Raw genomic sequence first — 21307 nt, forward strand, 5'->3', positions numbered from 1 at the left:
TGACTCATGGTAACCCCATGTGTGTCAGGGGAGAACTGTGATCTCTCACGTTTTCAATGGCTGATTTTGGAGTAGATCAACTTTTTTCCAAGGTGCCTCTGGGTAAACTCAAACCATCAACCTTTCGGTACTATCTGCATCACCCAGGGATTCCAGAGGGAAATAAGAGTTGGGGAAATAGAGGAAGCGGCAGTCATACCCCGCTCCTCGGGAAGCCACCAGCCATCCAGAGGCAGTTCATCCCAACTGCTTTGACTGAATCTGGCCAGGATGGTGCTTGGTCTCTAGCACCACTGGGGGCTGTGGGGATCCTGGGGTGGGGGGTAGAATTTGGGCCCACGAGGCTGGCTACAGCAGGCAGCCTCAGTCCATATTTCATAAAGAAGCTGTTTCCAGGGCAAGCCCCATCTGTACTTGCTTTATAATCCTTTGTCCTTTATTATTTTCCCTCTTGAAGACCTCCCCTCCCTTCCCCCACGCATATCCATGGCAGAGAACAGCTGAGCCGGGAGGAGCTGAAGAAAACAGCTTTTTATTTGTTACTATAAGAACCAATTACAGAATCTAGGGTTAAAAAAATGGACAAAAGATCTTTATTTCTGAGAGTTGGCGTACAAAAGGCAGAGGGGGAGGGGGGAAGAAAGAGCGAGCATGGGCTGGGGTTGATGCCAGCTTAGGGGCCTCAAACTCCAATTAGGAAAGTCCGGACACCGGACAGGAAGAGAACCCCCAATTAGGAAAAAAATAAAAAGACATGGCAGTGCACACCCCCCTCCCCCAATCAGGTACAACCACCTGACATCTGTTTACTCTTCCCCTCCCCCTTCCCTTTCACAAAGGGAGGCAAAATTTTTAAAAAATTAAAAAACCCTCCCCCCAAAACTGTCCAAGACAATTTGTGGGTCCTACTCGACAAAACAGGCCAGGTTCCCACATAGGCCAAGTCCCTGCAGTCAGTCCTCCATCACCAGGCACAGAGAAGCATGGGGAGGGGACAAGCCCAGCTGTGGTGCCACCAGGGGGCGCCCACCCCCTCCAGGGACACACATTTGCTCCCTCTTCACAGGCCTCACTCCCTTTGATACTAGAAAAAAAGGAGGATTGGGTGCCCAAGCACCTACCCTCAACCTCTCAGCCCACCTCCCTTCCCCACAGATGCTCAGTCCTCCAGGACAATGGGCTCATTGGTGCTGGCAGGATGTGAGGGTGCAGGCAGAGGAACTGGGGGCCGCACTGCAATCAGCGATGGCTTCACCTTCAGGGGTAAGTTGGGTCTTCGGGCAGCTCGTCGCATTTCCAAGTGGGTCAGAGCCTTCCGCAGGGCCCTGGCCAAGAGAGGGGAAGAAAGAAGGCTAAGACCCCCAAGGTGAAACTCCACATGGCAGTTCTGCCTTCCCAGCACTGCCCCTCCCTGCACCACCAGTCTTCCTGGAGCTGCTTGCTCTTGCTTAGATGTTCCTATTTCTCATATCCACCAACCTGGGTTATCAACTTCTCAGCCCCTCCCATGGTGGGCTCCCTACCTGGTATCTTTTGTGGCCACAAACACCACAGGATTGGGGGCATCAGCTGGGTTTAGTTTCTGACGCTTGGCTGCTGGCTGTGAGCTTGAGCGAATCCCTGAGGCCAGAGGCCTTCCATTGGCAGAGAAGGGGACCCCTACCCCTGCCATCTGGAAAAGGGTGGGGCAACACAATGAGGGAGGGGACCTGCTCAGACTCCTACCAGAATAAAAGCATGCCCAACTCAGCTTTGGCCCACCCCAGCCTGTCAACTCACAGTCTCATAGGCCCGTTTGACCATAATGCCCCCCAGTCCTCGGTTCTGGGTCAGCTGGTTTCTATTGATAGGTGTCTTGGTGCCCCGAGGTGTTTTTGGTTTCAAAGGTGCTTGGGCCACTGCCAGGAAAAAAATAATAAAACTTAGAGAACTTTGACACTTTCTCTTCCCTACAGTTTCCCTTTCTCAACTCCATCTCTTTCTCCTGGGTGCATAGTTTCCTTGGGCATCTCCAAAAGTAGCAATCGGGAAGGGTCTGGTAAGCTATTTCCAATATTTCAGAAATCATACAGGACTGTGATCTGACCAAATCAGTATGGTAATACTGGGTAGCTTATGAAAAGAATCATTAACATACAAAAACACAGTTAGACTAACTTTTTAAGAACTCAGTGGGGAAAAAAAAAGCAGGGAGAAGGAAGGTTCTTGACAGTAAAGGGAGTAGGAGGAGCCTACCTCCACCCTAATTGGGTCACCTGTCCTATGCCCAGCCTATATCCACAGTCTGGTTCCCCATCCCATACCCAAATCTTTGACGATAGTTGCCAAGGGCAGCCGCGCCAGAGGGTGAATCTTCAGTGGAGTCTTGGCAGCCTTAGGAAGTCGGATGGAGCCTGGAGAAATAAGATTAAAGCTTCTGAAGGGGCTTCACAATTCAGGCCTCTGCTGGGGCCAGGAGCCATGTCAAATCTGTGTCCTACCATCCCTACCGTCATTAACATCTAGGGAAACCCGCCACAAGGCCTTCCACTGCCCTTACACTCTGCCTTGATGGCATTGGCATTGATAGGAGCATAAGGTCGTCGGGCAGCCCTCCTCGGTTGTAACAGGTCCCTGCACATGCGTCTGGCAAGACGGGTCAGCTTCGTGGTCTGGAGCAGGAATGTTTGCCTGTTCTTGGCCAGCAGCTTGGCCCGGTTGGCGCTGGTGGTATAGGGGGAAAGACTTTGGGCTTCAGGTCTGGACAAGTGGCCCCTCGAGTGTGGCTCCTGGAGGAGGGGCAGAGGAAAACGGGAGAATGGAGATTGGCTCTGAGGCTCCCTTCTTCCTTCCATTCCCTGTAGAGGGCCAATTTCCTCTTGCCTGACCTCTTCACTACCACCAGACCTGCCTATCAGGTCCCCTACAGCAAACCATCACCATACAAAGACTTCACTGTTCTGGCCTTTGCCCAAAGCTCACATCAAATGTTTACTCCCCTCCCCTGGCTGTCCCCTTCAGTCCTTACTGTGGTACCCCGAGCAGCCCCCTCAAGCTGGGTCGGGGTCTTCAGTCCCCCATACTTCTTCCAGTAGATCCAACAGGAAGCACAGAGGCGGCACTGCATGTTGGGTGGGCCCCAGGCATACCACTGAGCAGACTGCGTGGCTGTCAGAACACAGAGGAGAGGGAGGTCAGGGAGCAAGGATGCCACCTCAGCCCCCGGACTTCTAGGACCAGAGCAGCCCTCCCACCCACCCCTAGCATCCTGGTCCCTCCTGGGAACTCACTGTGGCAGCTCTCACAGGTCAGGCCCTTTTGGAATCCAGCCCCATTCATACCAGGTTTTGAGCCCACAGAGATGATCTGGTTAGGGTTTGGCTTAGTGCTAATTGGAGTGACAGGGGGAGAAACAAGGAAACTGGTCAAGGAAAAGAATCTCTTTACACACTGTCTGTAACACAATATTCTGAGCCTGCCTTGCCCACCCCCAGTCACTGAGGAAGGCACAGGTTGGGGAAAGAGACGGAAAACCTGCCAGTCGCCCGTACCCACCACACTTACTAGGTGGGGATGTAAACCTGTTTCAGTTTGCTGTCTGCTTCAGCAGCTTTCAACCTTTTCTACAGGAAAAAAAGGAAAGAAAAGGATGAGAGCATCTCAGCAGGGAAAAGTCATCATTTTCAAAGGCCAAGGTAAGGGGCAGGCCTCTGGTCCGGCCTCCCCGGCCAGCCCTTACCTGCTGAATATACCGGTCTGTGGTTTTCCACATGTAATAAAACTGGACTATGCTGGCAAGTGACTTCCAGGGTAGCTGAGGAGTGCAAAGCAGAGGAGATTGAGCTGGGCATCTAGTCCCAGCTTCTGGTTCCCTCCATCTTTCTCCCAACTCTCTTCCTAGCCCCATCTACTTACAAAGTCTTGGCGAATATCATTGAAATCCTTCCCATACTTCTCCAGGGCCTCCTCAAACAGCATGGCCTCCGAGGCGGACCATTCCTCCATCTCATCCCGGCACAGCACTGGGCCCCCCTGGGGCACCAGGGTCGACATGGCCTTAGCCAGATCATAGCCATTCCTCTGCAAGGTATCCATTGCATGAAACTACAGAGAAGATGGAGGGTAACGCTGATGACTTCAAACCCTCAGTGCCACTCTCCTGCTGCTCTTTAAACACCCCACTCCCTTGGAGACACCCTCTTCTGCCCCTAGGCTCTGTAGGTCCCCCCCAAAGCCCAGCCTGCCCAATGACCCACCAACTTCTGCTCACCAGGGTGATGTCTCGGGAAGCGGCAGCTGCACTCATGTGCAAGCTTGGCTGCCGGATGGAGCTGCTGCAATCTAGGGCTCTCGCAAAGGTCCCCACCGCTCTAAGGGGAGATGGAGAAGTCAAGACGGAAAGAAGAAATTACAAGTGGGCTCAGGAGCTAAGCCTGAAGAGAAAGAAGGGAATCACCCACGCCAAAGAAAAAATAACAAAATCCATCTCTCAGAATGGGTCTTGGTCCTACGTCCACACCCTCTCCAGCCCATCATCCCCATCCACCCACCCCTCACCGGGCCACCACGAGAAACTGGTCAATCTGCCGGTCTGTGAGAGGGTTATCTGGGTCCCAGACCTTCATCTCCATCTTCTGTTGGTTCCGATTGTCAGATTCTCCTGGGGAGCAATGGCATCAGGAGGAAGAAAGTGGGGGAGAATAATTAGTATTTTAACACCTCCCTCCTCGCCCTTCCCTGCTTTGATTCCATCAGTCATCTTAACTCTCAGACCGCCCAACTGTGCGCCCATTTGTCCCTTTCAGGTTCCCAAGTTCTCAGCTCTATAAGGGTCACAGCAGAGAGCATGATTGTGCACTGCACAACTCCAGGGCACACCATGCACAGAGACTTTGAGGTTCACACACCCTCTAGAGCAGAATAACCCAGTAGCCTGCATTCTGTCCTGGTGCTTACCCTCTGCCAAGCGATCTGGGATCTCAGCTTGGTATTTGCAACCAACTCTGATCTCCCCCTGATCAGCTAGAAGTGTCTTCTGCACAGGGTCAAACACCAGTGAGTAAAAAAAGCAGTCCTGGAGATGGGAAGAGAGAAGGTAAACAGGACAGGAGTCCACACAGGCAGGAGCTGGGGGGGCATGTCTTGAGCTCCAAGTACAAGACAGTATGTCAACTCTGTACCTCATCACAGCCCTATCCCGCTGGCCTTTTGGGGGTTATACCCATTCCTTTTCTCTTCTCCCAAAGCAATCCTCTTTCTCACCTCCTTTTCCAGGTACTGACTCAAGATATCTGTCTCATTCAAAAGGGTCACACTGCATTTCCCCCTGCAGGAAAGAGATCAGAAGACCCTAAGTGAGCTCCTCATTCCTGCTCCAATACACCACCCCCTCTTGTCCATAAGTGCACACAGGCCACAGTGGCCCTGATTGTCACATACCGTATATGAGTGGCCGGTAAGGATTCAAATTGCCGAGAAAGAAAAAGCTCCCGGTGCTTCAGCTGATGTCGCTGCTGCTCCGACACTCCTGGCTGCTTTGATTCCTCCTCAAACTCCCCTGGGAGATTAAGGAGGAAGAAACTAATTCAGAAACCAATCCAAAAAGAAGCCCCCTTCAAAGCTCCAACCCAGGAAGAGCATTTCCTATCTCAGCTCTGTTTTTCTCACATTTCCCAGGCATCTGCCTTCCATACCCTGATCCTACCACCTTTCCCTCTTAATCCTCTACTCAATTACAGACACTCCCAACTTACCATCAGGAATGCTCTTAGGGAAGAGCTGCTGTGAAAAATGTCACAGAAATACATGGCAAACCCAGCTGATAAAAGATACCGCTCACAAAGCACAAATACTGCCCACACCAGGCCCAGGAAGAACATCACACTTGTCTCCTTGCTAAACCTGCCCAATGTTCAGGAACCCAATGGGATGAGTGTGCATCACACAAGGTTGTGCTTACCAGTTCCTCTTTTCAGATTTCAGGACTCTTGGCTCAAAAATATCAAACACAACCAAAACTATCCGTCACTTTCTACTTGGCTAATAATAGTTCCTGGGGCTTTCAAGGACAGCATCTCTCAAACCAGTGCCAAAACCCTCCTCCCCAAGGAGCTGCAGCTTGCCCTCAAACGTTGGTGGAAAGGGTTAACTTGGCTGGGAGCCATCCAAAGGGGGAGGGGCAGAAAAGCCTCAGGCCCCGGCTCATTGGCGCATTGTTTCCAACCTCAGGGAGAAGGGCACCCCCTCCCAGGCTCCGCCCCTCCCCTATGTGCTCCGGAAACCGGTGCTAAGGCAAGGGGACCACACCCCCTGCACCCCTTCTGATTGGACAAGGCCAAGGTCAGCCCCTGCCAGATGGCCCTGGAAACCCCAAAGGGACCAGGGAACTTGGTAAACCAAGCTCTTCATTAACCCATTCATGCCCAAAGCAGCCTGAAAACAGGAAAATAATCTAGTAAGGGAAAAGAAAACCAAAGCAAGGAAAAAAAAAAAAAAGCTAAGGAAAACAGAAAACCCAGAAGCATATATATATATACACATATATACACATACATACAAATATACACATATACACACATACACATATGTATACATATACACATATATGACAGCACTGGGTTATATACATATATACACATATATACACATATACATACATACATAATCATATATATGTAAAGATGAAAGCTTAAAGAAGGAAAATTAGGCAAAAAGAAAACAGAACGATGTAAAATGGCGTAGAGAAGGAAACATAAGAGAAAAAGTACAAGAAACTTTCCTGCCATCTTCCTTTCTCCTAGCTTCCCATTCTCTCCTCCAGTGTATTCTCACCACCTTGTGATCACAAGATGAGCCTCCTTCCCTGTTCTGCAGGCCGGCACTTACAGCCTCTTCCTCTTCACCTTGCCCTTCTCAGCCACTACCCACTGTCCCAACGTAGCCAAAGCTGTCCCAAGGGTTTGACTTCTCTAAAAGCTCTTCCTCACCCTCTATTTAAATATTACCAACTCTCTCCCACACATACGCTCACATTCACATGTCACACACATCTCATGTTCACACATACACGCTGACCATATTCTCGCTTTCCTTAGCATGGCATGGTCCCTCCACCCTGCTTCCAACACCAACATGTAAAAACAGGCCTCCCTCCACAGACCAGGCATTCTCCCACCCCTAAACTCACACCCGCCTTGGGCATGATACCAGGGGAAGCACGTGCAGGGACATGCCCAGGCCTCAGACCATGGGGTAAGGGAAAAAAGCGCGGGGTTCCGGGTTAAAGACACTCACTGGCATTACTATCAGCCAGGCTGTTGAGGCTACTAGAAATGTCCCTTCGCCGGAAAAGACAGACAACCTTTGCTTCCACATTTCCGTTTGCAGTCTGGGGGGAAAAAAGTGGCAGTGAAAACCGGTCATTTGAACACAGAACTTCACAAAGACTAAAGACAAAATACGCTTCTAAAGGATCCTAGAAATGCCAATATTCAACGACAGCCTTCTAAATCCCTTTCTTTTGTCCCCAAGAGATAGAACAGTAAAGTCCCCACCAAGCTCTCAATAAGCCTTTCCTGAAAGCACTGAATGAATGAATATGAATGAGTACTTAAGCTAGGGTCCTCTCTTCATCTGAAGTTAGACCCCTCAGAAGAAAGAGCCCGTTACGGGGTGGGGGCGCAGAGAGCCTCTGCTCACTCACCTTGTTGAGCTCCTCAATCCGTCTAACCAGGTAAGGATTGCTGGAGGAGTTCTCAAAATAGACGTAATCTGGGGGGAGGGAAGGGGGAGAGCCGGGAAAAATCAGTGGAGGAGATAGATAGGAGCGCCAGAGCCCCAGAGTGGGAGGAGAGAAAGTCCACCTGAGTAAGCCAAAAGGAGAAAAGAGTCCAGATAGAGACTAGGACGCTGAGATGTGGCAGTGGAGAGAATAAGAAAATGGGGACGGCTCCGCACCCCCGCCGCACCTAGTTCCAAAGTCAGATCCTTCGCTCAAAAGTGAGACTTCGCAAAGAGACAAGAAGCAGGGGTTTCCCCGCAGAGCGCACAGCTCCGCGACGGAGTTGCACCCGAGTCTCGGCAAAATGAGCGATTGTTCACTCCAGAGCACAATAGCACCCAAGGACAGGAAACCTCCGGGCGCCCCTCCGCGGAGCCTCCCTCCCTCGTCCCCCCGCAGGTGGCACAGCCGTCGCCCCGACCCCTCGCGCCCCCTGCGTGTCCTGTCAGACCCTTCGGAGCCAGTTTCCCCAGCCCCACTCTCCGACCCGGGGCCCCCGCCGCAGTCCCGAGAGCGCCGTCGGGGCTGCCCCGCAGCCTCTCTCCGGGTCTCGGCGCTCGGCCGCGCCGCGGTCCCCGCACTCTCGCTCCTGGTTCCGGTTCCGGTCCGTGCTCCGGTCCACGCCGCCCCAGACGCGGCTCGCCGCGCCGCCAAGTGCCGAGCCCCTCGGGTCCCGACCCCCAACCCTTCCCGCCCCGGGCCCCACACCCCCCGCGCCCGGTACTCACCCCCCACCCGGTACATGTTGGCCGCCATGGCCGTTCCCGCCGCCGACTCCGGCCGCACAAAGAGGTCCGGGAGGTTCGCTGGGGCAAGGCTCGGCTCGAGGAGAAGCCCCGGGCGCGGGGCTGGAGCTTCGCGGAAGTCTCGGTCGGGCCCGTGCAACCGGCGCCTCCGCCGCTTCAGCCGTCGCGGTTCATCCCGGCCCGCGCTGTCGCCGCCGCTACCGCCTCACGCCCGGGACGCCGAGGCCGGCGCCGGTCCGGTCGGCTTCTTCCGGAACGAGTTCGGCTCTTGCCGGACCAGAGCCAGGCTCCAGCTCCCCCCGCCCTCGCCAAGCCCCACCAGACGTTGGGCCCTGCCGGCCGCCAGGAAGGCTTGCCCTGCCCGCCTCGGGGTTCGCCTCCTTCCGGAATACCTTCGGCCGATCGGTAGAACAAGGCCCCGCGCTCGGCTCAGGTCGGAGAGCGAGACCCCAGAGATCGGCTACTTCCGGAAAGCGTTCGGCTCCTTTCGGCCAACCGCAGCCCGGTGCTCGGTGATTTCCGTTACAGCTCGGCCCCTCCTCCGAGGGCGGGAGAGGAGTTGGGCTTAACTCTCTCCTCGCCGGAGCCCTGAGGCCGCCAAAGGCTTGTGCGGCTTCGCTCTTCACGCGTCTATTTGCAAGCGGCTTTACCTTTTATTTGCATAAATGGCCCACCCTCCCATACCCTCTCCGCAGGCCTCTCCACCCACACAAGGCCCGGAGGCGCCCCAGCCGTGCCCCACAAAAGGACAGGGAAGCCACTTTGGGTTTGGTTTATTGCCCCTCAGCGGTCGGTGGGAGTCGGGGCCCAAGGTGGGACTGTCCGGCTCGGCCAGCGGGTTTCTACAGTGTGCTCGGGGTCCGTTCGCCTCAGGAATGTCTCGAAGTCGAGGCAAGGCTCGGCCCCTGGTCCTGGGGGATGCGGCTGGGGCGGGGGCGCACCGAGAGGCCGGTCGCCTCGGTCCGGCAGCGGTCAGACGTCGAGGGAGGAAGCGGGGGACAGGGATGGGGTTCGCGAGGGCGTGGCGGGCGCCAACCCCGCGCCCAGCACGCGCCACTGGAAGATGCTGGCGTCCTTGCCGCCCAACGAGACGAGGTGCGAGTCGTCGTGCGTGAACCGGACGCTGGTCACGTGGCTGCCGTGGCCCGCGTAGATGCGGCTGGGCGCCTGGCGGGAGGATGCCGAGTTGCAGGGGCGGCGGCCGCCCGGCCCCGGCCCGCCCGGCTCTGGGTCCCGCCCGCCTCACCTTGGCGCGCGCGCACGGGTACTGGAAGAGGTGCACTTTGCAAAAGTCGTCAGCTACGGCCACCACGCGCTCGTTGTGGGAGCGGCACAGGGAGTTGATGTCGGTCCCGTCCGAGCCGTCGGGCCACACGCCTAGCACAGCGGCGGTCCTCAGCCCGGCCCCCCCCCCCCCCCCAGCTGCCACCCACCCACGACCCAACGCGGTACCGTTTCGGGCACTCACGCCACCCACCGGCTGCCTTCCAGGCAATCCTTCCCGGGCCCCAGGACCCCCTGGGGCCTCCCAAGCAGGATCTGCTGGTTTCTTGACCCCCACCCCTGGACAGACACCCAGCATTCTGAGCCCAAGGCGGGCTCCACCTTGTCCTTCCCCCCCGCCCCACCCCACCCGTAGGGTTCCACGCCCCTGCGCTCCTACTCACCGTAAACATGGAAGCCCAGCACGCAGGTGTAGGTGGCCCACTCCCTATCTCGGCTCTCGTAGCGATTCCGCAACAGCTTGCAGCCTGCAGCCACATCCCCTGGGGAGGGGGAGCCCACCCAGCTCAGTCTCACCCTGCCCTCGGCCCAGACAGCGGGAAGATGCCCCGGAAGGCCAGGTTGGAGAGGCTGGCTTGAGGCGGTGGCCCTGTGGTCTGATCATCATGGTAGCCACCTGGCCAGAAGCAACCCTCCCCAGTCTCCTGCTCCTGAGTTCTATCCCTTTCTCCTCAGTTTCTGCTCCCTAGATAAATCAATCTCTCTGCACCTGTCCTGAGAAACTTTTCTGCAGGAATCTTAGTGTATTTTTCAAATCCCTCAAGTTCATGTGGGAACACAATGTAGTATAAAACTATGTTTTTCCAAATCACAAGAAATTTCTCCTGTGTATTATTCTGCCCCCACTTCAGCCTCATCTCCACCTCCCTGTCTGACAGCCTGGAGCTGCCTGGAGCACCCCACCCATTCTCCTTCATCCCCTCCAACCAGGAACCCCCACACACAAGTAACACCCACCTCAGTTACCCTCTCCCCATGCCCTCCCCTGCTGCCCCTCACAGTAAAGAATCTCGTAGTCCCCAGAATTGGACATGATGAAGTTCCCATCCTTGGACCAGTCGAGATGAGTGATGAAGCTGGAGTGACCCTGCAAGCAAGGGTCAAGAGGTTAAAAACGCAGCCACTATTCCTGACCGCCCCGCAAGTCTATCTGCTGTAGCAACACCCCACCCTCTACCCCAGCTTCCTCACCACACAGCGGCCAAAGCGGCTGGACTTGGCGCCATCACTGGAAACGCTATAGATGTAGATCATGTTGTCATGGGAACCAATAGCCAGGTACATCCCATCTGCAAAGACAGTCACTCAGAGAGGAGGAGGCCAGAGAGGGGTCTGGGGCCAGGGTGGGGATGGCTCTCACCTGGGCTGTACCGGACCACAGAGAGCTGCTCATTGCCATCAGTGATATCAGACATGATCTCTCTGGTCTCCGTGTCCAAAACTAGCCACCTGGAAGGGAGGGAGGGAAAGGCAGGGGGTAAGGAGACACCCAGGGAGCTGGCCTGGGCAGGGTGGGAGTTGGCAAATTGGAGACCCTCAGACAAGCCCACAGAAAGGCTGGGATGTAGACAGAGAAACCACCACTGCTTTCCTATGCTGGGAAGTGGGAAAGGGCTAAGCATCCTCTCAGAAAGCAGTCAGGAACTAGAGACCAGGGGCCCACTACAAGGGTCTGTCTTCCCTCCAGTCCCCTCAGCCTGTCTACCCTGGACTGCAACCTCCTCTACTCCCAGCTTGGAGGAGACAACAGTTATTCGAGAGAGCAAGGGAGGCCCAAAGTGTGAGAAGGACTGAGCGGTAGGAACACGCAGTTGGGGCTCCTGAGCAGGCAGTGGTCTGTCTCCTCCACTCCCCCTTTCCAGAACACCTCCCCATACCTCCCTGCTTCCCCTCCCAGGAGTGCTAACTCCCTCTCACCTCCCTGTGTTCAGTCCTACGGCTACAACTGCCCCACTGGGGTGGAAGTCAGCACAGAGACCAGTCTCCTGGAAGGGAGAGAAGCTAAATTCAAGAAGATGCCTTTCAAGTGAGGGAACCAGGACCGACATCTTGTCAAAGCCTCTTCCTCCCAAGGAGGAGATGGGGGAGGAGAGGGCCAATAGGCCTGGGATAGGATAGGGGTGTCACTGGAGCCTAAACAAGGGGTGATACTCAAAATATTTAACTGAGGCCTGCTGCCATCACGATAGAAGGTAATAACTCCCCGCTGTTGGGTGCCTGTTGAATATTGTCTCTGATCCTAGTGGATGCCAACATGGCTACTGTTCTCCCCATTTTACAGACAGGACAACTCAGGCTCAAAGAAGTAAAGTAACTCCCTAAAGCCCAGACACTAGTAGTAGAACTAGGATTTGAACCCAGCAGGTGGCAAACTACAAAGCCAGAAATTAACCTCTTAGTTGCTGAATCAAAGGGAGGTCTTAGAGGTCCCTCAGGGGAGAGGCCAGGGCACTAAAGGCAGCAGCTTGTACCAACCAGTACAGAGGGATTAATACCTTAATAGCCAGCTCAGCTATACCAGTCCAAGCTGGCTACCTCCAAGAGCAGAAAAAAGGAGATTACGGAAATCATAAAGGTCATAAAGGTAGGGGATCCAGGGACACAGGGTTCTACCTTGAGGTCGATGCTCCAGGCCAGCGCGTGGCCCTCCCCATCCCACAGGCAGAGCTGCCGGTCATGGCCACAGGTGAGGAAGCGGTTCTGGGAGGGATGTGTGCAGAGCCCCCAGAGCTCATCCGTGTGACCCTGCAGCAGGGCATGGGGCTGTCACCTTGGCCCCTCCCCAACTGCTCTTCCCTCCCTCCTCCCTTGAGCGCTTGGCCCCCTAACCTGGATGACAGGGGAGAAGCCCTGAGCCAGATCCCCCCTCAGCAATGCATTCTTTGTGGTCCCCACCAGCAACTCCGAGCCAGGCCCCTCAGCAATGGCCCGTACGGCCCCAAAGTGTTCAGGAATCTGCAGAGGGGATGGCAAAAACTCAGGGCCCAGCAGGCCATCCCTCTTGCCCTCCCTCTGTGGCCCCCAGCCCAGCCTTACCTCAGCCTCTTGGAGGGCCACCAGTCCAGGCCCCCACTGTACCAGCCGGCGGTCCCGCCCACCACCACTCAGCACTGTCCCGTCCCGCCGAAGACACAAGGCGAAGATGGAGCCCTCGTGAGCATGGGCCTGGGCCACAATCCCGTAGGTCTCTGTTGGCAAAACCCCAGGTGGGTCATGCTCTTGGGGTGCAGGAGAGTAGGAAGCAGAGGCAGCCTGGGCCATCACAATAGAAGGTAGTAACTCCCTGCTGTTGGGTGCCTATTGAATACTGTCTCTGATCCTAATGGCTGCCAATATGGCTACTATTCTCCCCATTTTACAGACAAAACAATTGAGGCTCAAATGAAGTAATTCTCCAAAGGCCAGACACTAGTAGCAGAACTGGAATTTGAACCCAGGAGGTGGCAAACTCCAAAGTCTCTGCCCTTTCCCTTTGCCACGCCATCCCCTACCCTTAGACCAGCCCCCCAGAGTCCTCCCATGAGCCTCCAAACAGAACTATCAAGTCTCAAGGTAATAAGATGGGAAACCCTCTCCTCTGGTCCCATAGGCTCTCTGCAGTACAGGACTTCCCAGGTGCCACCACCAACCACATACCTTTGGCCCCACCCCTGCCTGGGGTCTTGGAATCTGAGAGGCTCCGCCCCCAGGTAAGAATGTTCCCCTCTGAGTCCCCAGTAAGAATGTCTCCATCAGGGAGGAACACAAAGCAAGGGACAAACTTTGGTTTCTTGTATTTCTGGAGAGGAGAGCAGAGAGCAGAGGTCAAAGGGAAGGGCAAAGGTGAAAAGTCACAGGACAGGTGGGGGTGGGGTAGCACTAGGGTCTGCAGCACTCAGTCTAACACTTCCATCTCCACGCTGCCCTCCCCCGCCACCTTTTACCCACCCACGCCTCACCCCAAAGACACCCTGTTTCCGGGTAAGGGTCCCATTCCCAGGAACCCCTGCTCCACCACTCCAGTTCCAGAAGTGGACATGAGATTTCCCACTGGTGACAATGCAGCTGCTGTCACGAGGGCTGAAGCCAACGGCCAGGACTGAGTCATTTGTACTCTGAAGGGAAGACACTAGATTCAGCCACCCTGAGCCCTGAGCACCCTCCTCCCACTTGACTCCTTTCAATCTGTGTCCTGACAGCTAGCCTGCAGATGTCCCCAGGACAGCCATTCCTTCAAGACCCTGGCTCCTAATAGCATTACTCTCAGCCACTAATTATTAATCACCCTAATAACTAACACACTAACTCTTATGAGATCAGAAATTCTATAACCCCACTGCATAGATGAAGAAACTGAGGCTCAGAAAGGCTAGGAGGTTTCCCCAAAGTGACCTAGCCAGAAAAGAAATAGATGTATTGGTAAGTCTGGGCCCTGTGTACTACACCACTCCCACCTCCCCACCTCAAGTGCTCCTCCAGGCCTCCCAGGCTCATCACCTTGATCTCAGCCAGCTTCGTGCCCCGGCTGCAGTCCCACACAGACAGCATGTGCTCATTGGAATCATCCACCACGCAAAGAAAAGCACCCTGATCCTGAGGATGGGGGTACACAGTTGAGGGGCTGAGGTGAGTCCTGGAGGTTTGGGGGTTCATAGTCATTAGGCCAGGGGTGCCATCACAGGTCCACAGGGCAGAAGTTGACATGTATCCTTTCTCAGGGGAACCAGCTGGATGGGGCTTAGGAAGGCTAGAACTTCTCAGACTTCATGGTGACGTGCAAGAGTGGGTTCTTGGGCAAGGAAAGTGGGGGTCTAGAGGCTTTGGAGCCAGCTCACCACAACTGAAAAGGCCAGGGCCCCCACACCCCGCTCGAAGGCCCCCAGTCCAATCTCCTGCAGCTTCAGCAGTGTCTCTGAGTCCCAGATGTGGACCACGGGCTGGAGGGGCTGGGGGAGAAGAAGGTTGGGGGTGTGAGGGAAAGATTCAGGGAGAGCAGCAGCTGGGCTGGAGTCCCATCTTGTCCACCTGTTGCTTGGCTTTGGCCTTACCTTTCCATCCTTATCCACTCCCGCTGTCTGTCCTGAGGCTACGCGAACACCATCAGGGTGAACAGCAAGGCTAAGTGGGGGAGGGCACACGCTAGGGAAGAGGGTCTCTCACGGCCACCCAGGACACCTTCCCCATGTTTGCAGAGCAGCAAGGCAACTTTTCTCTCCTGCTCCTCGACATCTGCCCAGACCCTCTTCCTGCCGGGCCCACCACCACTCCCTGCCTGCAGCTGCCCACTCTCAGACCCCAGGACCCTCACCATCGAACGCAGTCTGAATGCCCCCGGTAATGTCTCTGGCCACCTCCTCCAGGGCCCCCCGGGCCTCCCCCGGGCCGGTAAAGCACCACCACACAGGCAATAAAGTAGACCACCTCCCCAGAGCGCAGCACAAACAGATTGGAGCGGGAGTCACGACCCCTGTACCCATAACTGGGGTAGGGATCAAGGTTAAGGAAAGGGTCAGATCAATGGCAGGGTGAGGCAGAGGGGAGGAGGCCAGAGCTCCAGGCTGGCAGCACCATTGGCAGAAGGATGGTAGGGGAGGATTCAGAGGGCTCCCTGTCCCCGTGGACCCAGGAGAAACTATAAAGGGGCGGGGCGGGGGGCAAGGTGGGAAAAGATGGTTCTCATGAAGCTGGAGGGGGCAGGATACACCCAGTCAAGGCTGAGGGTCTCCGGGGGTGGGCCGATGGGCAGCTCCTCAAGGCTGCGGATGCCAGACGGGATGTACATGGTAATGGGGCGACCACGAAGGAACATCTTCACTGAGATGCCTTCTACAGAGAAAAGGGGGAGGGGGTGTCAATCACCACCCTGCTGTCTCCCTTCCAGGAAAGCCAGACTACACAGCTCCGCCCACCAGAACTCACACTCACAGACACACAAAACCCCTTTGCCATTGAGTCGGTTCGACTCACGGCCAACCCTGTATTAGAGTAGAACTGCCCCACAGGGTTTTCTTGGCTGTGATCGTTACGGAAGCTGATCGCCACCAAGCCTTTCTTCGTGGTGCCGCTGGGTGGGTTCAAACCACCAATCTTTAGGTTAGTAGTTGAATGCAAACTGTTTGTGCCCCCCACGGACCTCCCATACTTCACAGGTCCCCCATAATAGCTCAAACCCTATCTTATGCAAGTTCCTCTTTACATACCTAAATTATAATTGCTCCTCCTAGAACCAGGGCCCCCAGGACTGGAGAGGGGATCTTTCCCCCCACGGCTGTTGGGAAGAAAGAAAAGCATAGGGATTGGGGTCAGATCGCAAGAACTGAGCGGGAGGGGCAGGGCACACGAAAGGAAGTTACTCCAGAGACCACAGGCGCCTCTGAAGGCTTTTAGTTTGCAACACGTCTGTTAAGGGCTCTAAAAGTAGGTGGAGACTTTTAGCTCCATTTAAGAAAGGAGAAGATTGAGACTGAAGGGGCTGAGTGCTACAAAGCTTGTAACAGGCAGCACAGGGTGCCAGGAAGCCTTCTGACTCTCAATTCAGAGGCTTTTCCTCCAGACCACAGGGCCTGTGGCATACTGACCACCTCCCTTTCCTTTCCCCATCTGCAAAATGGGGCCAAGGTGAATCCAGAAGGTACACCAGCCCTGCCTATCAGGGATCTGGCAGGTAAGGAAGAAAGCCTTTATCTCTCAGGAGAAAAGTGGCAGGTGAATTGCAGAAATCACTATCACTGGATGATAATAAGGTGATAATCTCTTTTCAGAGAATAAAGAAGAGGCCCCTGGACTGGACTAGAATAAGAAAGCACGTGTCCTGGGGCCTGGACCCACTCTGACACTACACTCAGCCAGTAGGATTTCTCTTTGCCCTCTAGAAGTACACTTTGTAGATTTGGGGGGCTGAAGCTCTGAGGACAGCCATCCATGAAAAGCATGGGAGCTTTCAGAAAAGCCTCTTGGAATCCTGGAAGGTGTGTTGGGATACAGTGGAAAGGGCACAGGAACTGGAGTCAGGAAGAGCTGAGTTCAAATCTTGGCTCTAGCTGTGTGACCCCAGGCAAATGACTTACCCTCTCTGAGCCTGCTTCCTCACCTGGACAATGGGTAGCATGAGACCACCTACCCCCCAAGGATGTCGTGGGGACTGAATGAGATGGAGGAAGTCGAGAGTTTGGCACAGTGCCGGGTACACAGCAGGCGCCTCATGAGTGCTTGTTCCTTTCTTCCTGTTGGGCAATGAGGTCCCCCACCCCGCCCAGGGAAGGGAGGTGAGGGTTGTGGAAAGTCAGAGCCTGAGTATGGGGCGGGGCAGGTGGGGGGGAGCCTCACCCACCTCTCCGTGCTCCCTGACCGCAATAACAGGTTGGCCGAGGAAGCTGCCTTGCGGGAGAGCTTCTGCCGGGGCCGCTCGGAGGGGGAGGAGGAGGAAGAATTTCTCCGTGGCCTGGTGGGGGCACAGAGAGGAGGCAAAGGTCACTTCTCCAATCATGCTCCCCAATCATCCCACCTCTCCCAGCCTTGGCCACAAGACACCTACGTTTCAGCGCGCTGTGGAGGCTGTGCGGGCTTGAGGACCCCCGGGGGTCCTGGGGAGCCAGTCCCACTGCTGCTGCTGCCCCCTCCTTCAAGCTGAGTCCCGCCAGGCTCCTCACTGCCCCCTTGAGGAGCCCGGGGCCCATTGCTCAGGCCAGGGGGCCCGGGGCACGATGGTTCCATCTCCATCTCTGTCTCCGTCTGGGTGCCTCTACTCACCAAGGAGGGGCTGCATGTGGGTGGCAGTCCTGGGGGGGCTGCAGGGCTGCCAGGGAAACAGCAAATCAACCTGATGCCCCCAGAAGCCCCAGGAAGGAGGAGTTAGGGAGTGGGATGAAGTGCATACCTGTCCCTGGTGGGAGCTGGCTGGACAGTGCCCTGCAGGGCGGCTGGGGGCACCTGTAGCCGCAGCATGCGGAGCGCTTCTGCCAGGGCTGCCTTCACCAGCTCCATCTCCTCCTCCTGCACCCGAAGCCGCTGGCTCAAGGACTGCAGGGCCTCCTGAGCAGGGCCCTCACCTGAGAAAGGGGCAAGAGGCGCTCAGAACGCACCTGCAGGAAGGGCGGAGGGATTCTGTCTCCGTTATAGGACGTGCATGTCCTATAGGACTGCCCCCTGCAAGCAGCCCCAGGTTTGGAGGCTCGCCCAGAGGGGAAGAGACGGGTGGTAGCGGATCAAGGGCCTCCTCTGGCAGGGCAGGCGAGGAACCTGGCAAAGCTCCTCTCCTGCTGCCGTCTCAGCCTCCTGGAACACAGGGAATACCGTGGAGTACCAGAGGGAAATACGGTGTACTGCCGAGGAACGTGGGAGCCACGGAGAGGCACAGTACTGGTGAGGGATGGCAGAGCAACAGGGCCCCCGCGGAGCAAGCTCAGGTCTCCAGAAAAAGGGGCACCAGGAGAGAAGGGGGGCACAACAGAGTCACAATGAGGGACCTAGAGTACCAGAGATGAGATCCTGGGTGACAGGACAGGGTATCTATCAGTAAAAAGTAGGGTCATAGTGAAGGTCCCGGGTTAACAGTGGGGGTGAGAAGAAGTGACCCGAAATACCAGAAGCCCAGAGTAGCATGGGGAGCAGGGAAACGCTGAGGAGCCCACAGTAACGTGGAGGTGGACTGACGTTGGGTAAGTCTGAAATGACAGTAGGAGGGCCCAAGTAACTAGGAAGAGGGACCGAAGAACAGTGGAGGATGCTCGGAGCCCACGGGGCGGAGGAGCACGCGGGGACGCCATCGGGCAGCGGTCGCGCACTGGCATCGCCCGACTGGCCGGGCGCTCCCAGAAGGGCACGCCGCCCGCCCCGCCCCGTACTCACCGGGCCCTGCGGCCCCGTCCATCTGGCCCCCGGGCTGCTCCGAGCGGCGGCGGCGGAGGCGTCTAAGCCGCGGGGGCCATGGCAGGGGAGAGGGGAAGGGGAAGCACCCAGGGGCGCGCGCGCAGGGGCGTCGTGCCACCCCCGGGGGCGCTGTCGGGCTCGGGGAAAGCGCCTAGAGGGGGCGCTGTGGGGCGGGGGCTGCAGTCGCAGGGCCCGCCGGGGCCTCAGGCTCTCCCGGGGCGCGCTCGGCTCCCGGGGGTGGGTGGCGGGACCGTCCCGGGCCCCAGCGCCGCGGCACAAACAGGCGCCGGACGCGGAGCCGCCAGGAAGCGCGGGAGGGGGGCGGGCCGGGGGGGCGGGCCGCCTGGTAACCCCTCCCTGTCCGGGCCCGAGCGGGGCGGGGCAACCCGCTGACCCCCTCACCCCGCCCGGCCTCCTCCCTCCAAGCCCTTCCGAGATCCCCTGCACCCGCCCCCAGCTCCCAGGGGAGTCTCCGCCCCCGACCCCGCGCCCTTCGGGCTGAGCCAAGCATCCCCCCAACTTCCGCGAGGGGGCGGGGGCGGGGTCACGAAATGGGCCCTATACCCGGGGGCGGGGCTTCTCCTCAGGGGCAAGGCAAGGCATCCTGAATTGGGGCTGGCAGGACACCGAGTGGGGGTTTTTAAGGCTGCGGGTGGAAGATGCCCAGGGTATTGGGGTCAGAGTGGCATTAGCCCAGCTCAAGCCGGGCGCCGCTGACTCAGCATCCCGGCCCGGCCAACCACAGCCCTGACAGTCCTGCACTTCCTCGAGCAGAGATGGGAGATGGCGCCGGTGCTGCCCCTGGTGCTGCCCCTCCAGCCCCGCATCCGCCTGGCACAGGGGATCTGGCTCCTCTCCTGGCTGCTGGCACTGACTGGTGGCCTCACCGCCCTCTGTAGTGGGCACCTCCTGATCCAGCTGAGGCCCCTTGGTACCTTCCTGGCTCCCTCCTGCCCATTCCCTGCCCTGCCCCAGGTTGCCCTGGCAGCGGGGGCAGTGGCTCTGGGCACAGGCGTGATGGGTGCAGGAGCCAGCCGGGCAAGTCTGAATGCAGCTCGATACCCTTCCTGGCGAGGGGTCCTGGGCCCGCTGCTGGTGGCTGGCACTGTTGGGGGTGGAGGCCTTCTGGTCCTCGCCCTGGGGCTAGCCCTGGGTTTGCCTGGGAGTCTGGGCGCAGGGCTGGAGGAGGGCCTGGGGACTGCCTTGGCTCACTACAAGGACACAGAAGTGCCGGGACACTGTCATGCCAAGCGGCTGGTGGATGAGCTGCAGCTGAGGCACCACTGCTGCGGGCGTCATGGCTACAAGGATTGGTTTGGGGTCCAGTGGGTCAGCAGCCGCTACCTGGATCCCAATGACCAGGACGTGGTTGAGTGAGTGGTTGGCTTCTTCTCTGTCTCCCCCTAGACAGGCTTCCTCCTGCTGCCTTGAAACCCTCCTTATCCAAATGGGCAAGAAATAGAGCCTAGTGTTTGAGAGACCAGATTACAGCTCTGCTGTTTATTAGCTGTGTGACCCAGGCCAGGGCATGTTACCAAACCGCTCCGAGCCCAGTTCCTTGTGGGTAAAATGGAGGTAATACTAGTACCTGTCATACAAGCCTGTTATAAAGATAAATGAATGATGCATGCCTGGCACGTAGTAAAGCTTTCAGCAGATGTTTTTACTGTAATTTGTCCCTTCTCTGTTCCTGGGCCCCCCAGCTTCTCCCTCGGTCCTCTGTCTCTAGACATCCTAACACCCCACCCTCCCTTTGCAGCCGGATCCAGAGCAATGTGGAAGGCCTGTACCTGATTGACGGGGTCCCCTTCTCCTGCTGCAACCCCCACTCTCCCCGGCCTTGCCTGCAAAGCCGACTCTCAGACCCCCACGCCCACCCCATCTTTGATCCACGGCAGCCCAACTTAAACCTCTGGGCCCAAGGGTGCCATGGAGTGCTGTTGGGATACCTGCAGGGTTTGGCAAGCACACTGGGCAGCATACTGGCTGTCACCTTCCTTCTACAGGTGAGTCAGCAAAGGGAGGCCTTCCTCCATCTGGCCTTTGCTGCCTCCAACCTAGACCCCCCTGGGACTGCAGACCCTCCTTGACCTCTGCTTCCTTGCTTTCCCCACAGGCTTTGGTGCTCCTGGGCCTGCGGTACCTGCAGACGGCGCTGGAGGGGCTCAACGGGGTCATCGATGGGGAAGGAGTGACCCAGGGCTATCTCTTTCCCGGTGGGCTGAAAACAGCCTGGCTGCAGGCAGGGGTTTCCCACAGGCCAGCACCTGAGGAGGCCCTACCAGAAGAGGCACCTCCTGTGGAGGGTCTGCCTGCGGCCTAGTGGCCTGGAGCTTGGGGTGAGGTAGGGGCAAGTCTGGAAGCCTCACAGCTCTTTACCAAGGCTCTCAGTGGGGGTCTCTGGGATTAGAGGGGGAAGGGTAGTCAGCCAGCCAGACTGGAGTAAGGGAGAAAACCAGGTGTCCTAGGACCCAGCCCTATGTGGCAGAAATCACCAGGGAAAGAAGGAAACAGGGTGACGGGAAGTGGCACAGGAAGGACTGGAGACTGCGTATGAAGCACAGACTCAATAAAGCTTTGGGACTGAACCCACTGTCCTTCTCTTCAAGGGGGTGGGGCCCTGAGAGAACTGACTTCTGTCTGATGGAGAAGCCAGGCCACCAAGCTTTTG

General features: G+C 56.9%; 3 protein-coding genes across 6 annotated transcripts; 1 reads left to right on the forward strand and 2 right to left on the reverse strand.

Annotated features, from left to right (window-relative positions):
• Nucleotides 1-512: 512 nt before the first annotated feature.
• On the reverse strand, nucleotides 513-9077 carry MTA2 (metastasis associated 1 family member 2). The gene is made up of 18 exons (XM_049892237.1): nucleotides 8488-9077; nucleotides 7682-7749; nucleotides 7273-7366; nucleotides 5419-5536; nucleotides 5242-5305; nucleotides 4936-5053; nucleotides 4537-4639; nucleotides 4250-4349; nucleotides 3895-4083; nucleotides 3719-3793; nucleotides 3544-3602; nucleotides 3270-3367; nucleotides 3008-3147; nucleotides 2540-2768; nucleotides 2304-2393; nucleotides 1780-1898; nucleotides 1524-1672; nucleotides 513-1325 (listed from the first exon to the last, which is right to left on the reverse strand). Exons 1-18 carry the CDS (start codon nucleotides 8513-8515, stop codon nucleotides 1160-1162), a joined length of 2007 nt encoding a protein of 668 aa, XP_049748194.1. The 5' UTR covers nucleotides 8516-9077; the 3' UTR covers nucleotides 513-1159.
• A 147-nt stretch (nucleotides 9078-9224) lies between these two features.
• EML3 (EMAP like 3) lies at nucleotides 9225-18950 on the reverse strand. Of its 4 annotated transcripts, none has more exons than XM_049892238.1 (22): nucleotides 18616-18950; nucleotides 17645-17816; nucleotides 17303-17563; nucleotides 17099-17209; nucleotides 15969-16036; nucleotides 15471-15594; nucleotides 15077-15247; nucleotides 14817-14886; nucleotides 14604-14714; nucleotides 14266-14361; nucleotides 13728-13883; nucleotides 13426-13567; nucleotides 12826-12977; nucleotides 12619-12744; nucleotides 12403-12534; nucleotides 11707-11774; nucleotides 11150-11238; nucleotides 10981-11078; nucleotides 10789-10876; nucleotides 10173-10271; nucleotides 9752-9882; nucleotides 9226-9672 (listed from the first exon to the last, which is right to left on the reverse strand). In XM_049892238.1, the coding sequence occupies exons 1-22, from the start codon at nucleotides 18635-18637 to the stop codon at nucleotides 9478-9480; spliced, it is 2682 nt and encodes an 893-aa protein (XP_049748195.1). In that variant the 5' UTR covers nucleotides 18638-18950; the 3' UTR covers nucleotides 9226-9477. The 4 variants fall into 4 exon arrangements, 3 of the variants coding, with proteins under 3 accessions (XP_049748196.1, XP_049748197.1, XP_049748195.1); XR_007518265.1 differs by having other exon boundaries at nucleotides 9583-9672; nucleotides 10981-11026; XM_049892239.1 differs by lacking the exon at nucleotides 13728-13883 and having other exon boundaries at nucleotides 9225-9672.
• A 61-nt stretch (nucleotides 18951-19011) lies between these two features.
• On the forward strand, nucleotides 19012-21216 carry ROM1 (retinal outer segment membrane protein 1). Its single transcript, XM_049892241.1, has 3 exons — nucleotides 19012-20009; nucleotides 20396-20642; nucleotides 20753-21216. The coding sequence occupies exons 1-3, from the start codon at nucleotides 19420-19422 to the stop codon at nucleotides 20957-20959; spliced, it is 1044 nt and encodes a 347-aa protein (XP_049748198.1). The 5' UTR covers nucleotides 19012-19419; the 3' UTR covers nucleotides 20960-21216.
• Nucleotides 21217-21307: the final 91 nt, after the last annotated feature.

This window comes from Elephas maximus, chromosome 7 (genome assembly GCF_024166365.1).
Source record: "Elephas maximus indicus isolate mEleMax1 chromosome 7, mEleMax1 primary haplotype, whole genome shotgun sequence".
NCBI lineage: Eukaryota > Metazoa > Chordata > Mammalia > Proboscidea > Elephantidae > Elephas > Elephas maximus.

Bases quoted from the DNA above. Each gene is read 5' to 3' on its own strand.
- MTA2 (XM_049892237.1), bottom strand. From the start codon at position 8,515: ATGGCGGCCAACATGTACCGGGTGGGGG. The intron at 5,306-5,418 runs GTATGTGACAAT...TCTTTCCTGCAG, and splicing joins TTACCGGCCACTCATATACG to GGGGAAATGCAGTGTGACCC. The intron at 4,640-4,935 runs GTAAGCACCAGG...ATTGCTCCCCAG, and splicing joins CCCAGATCGCTTGGCAGAGG to GAGAATCTGACAATCGGAAC.
- ROM1 (XM_049892241.1), top strand. From the start codon at position 19,420: ATGGCGCCGGTGCTGCCCCTGGTGCTGCCCCTCCAGCCCCGCATCCGC. The intron at 20,010-20,395 runs GTGAGTGGTTGG...CTCCCTTTGCAG, and splicing joins AATGACCAGGACGTGGTTGA to CCGGATCCAGAGCAATGTGG. The intron at 20,643-20,752 runs GTGAGTCAGCAA...CTTTCCCCACAG, and splicing joins CTGTCACCTTCCTTCTACAG to GCTTTGGTGCTCCTGGGCCT.
- EML3 (XM_049892238.1), bottom strand. From the start codon at position 18,637: ATGGACGGGGCCGCAGGGCCCG. The intron at 16,037-17,098 runs GTGGGTGAGGCT...TCTTCCCAACAG, and splicing joins CGGTCAGGGAGCACGGAGAG to CCGTGGGGGGAAAGATCCCC. The intron at 11,775-12,402 runs GTAGAACCCTGT...TCTCCCTTCCAG, and splicing joins CCTGGAGCATCGACCTCAAG to GAGACTGGTCTCTGTGCTGA.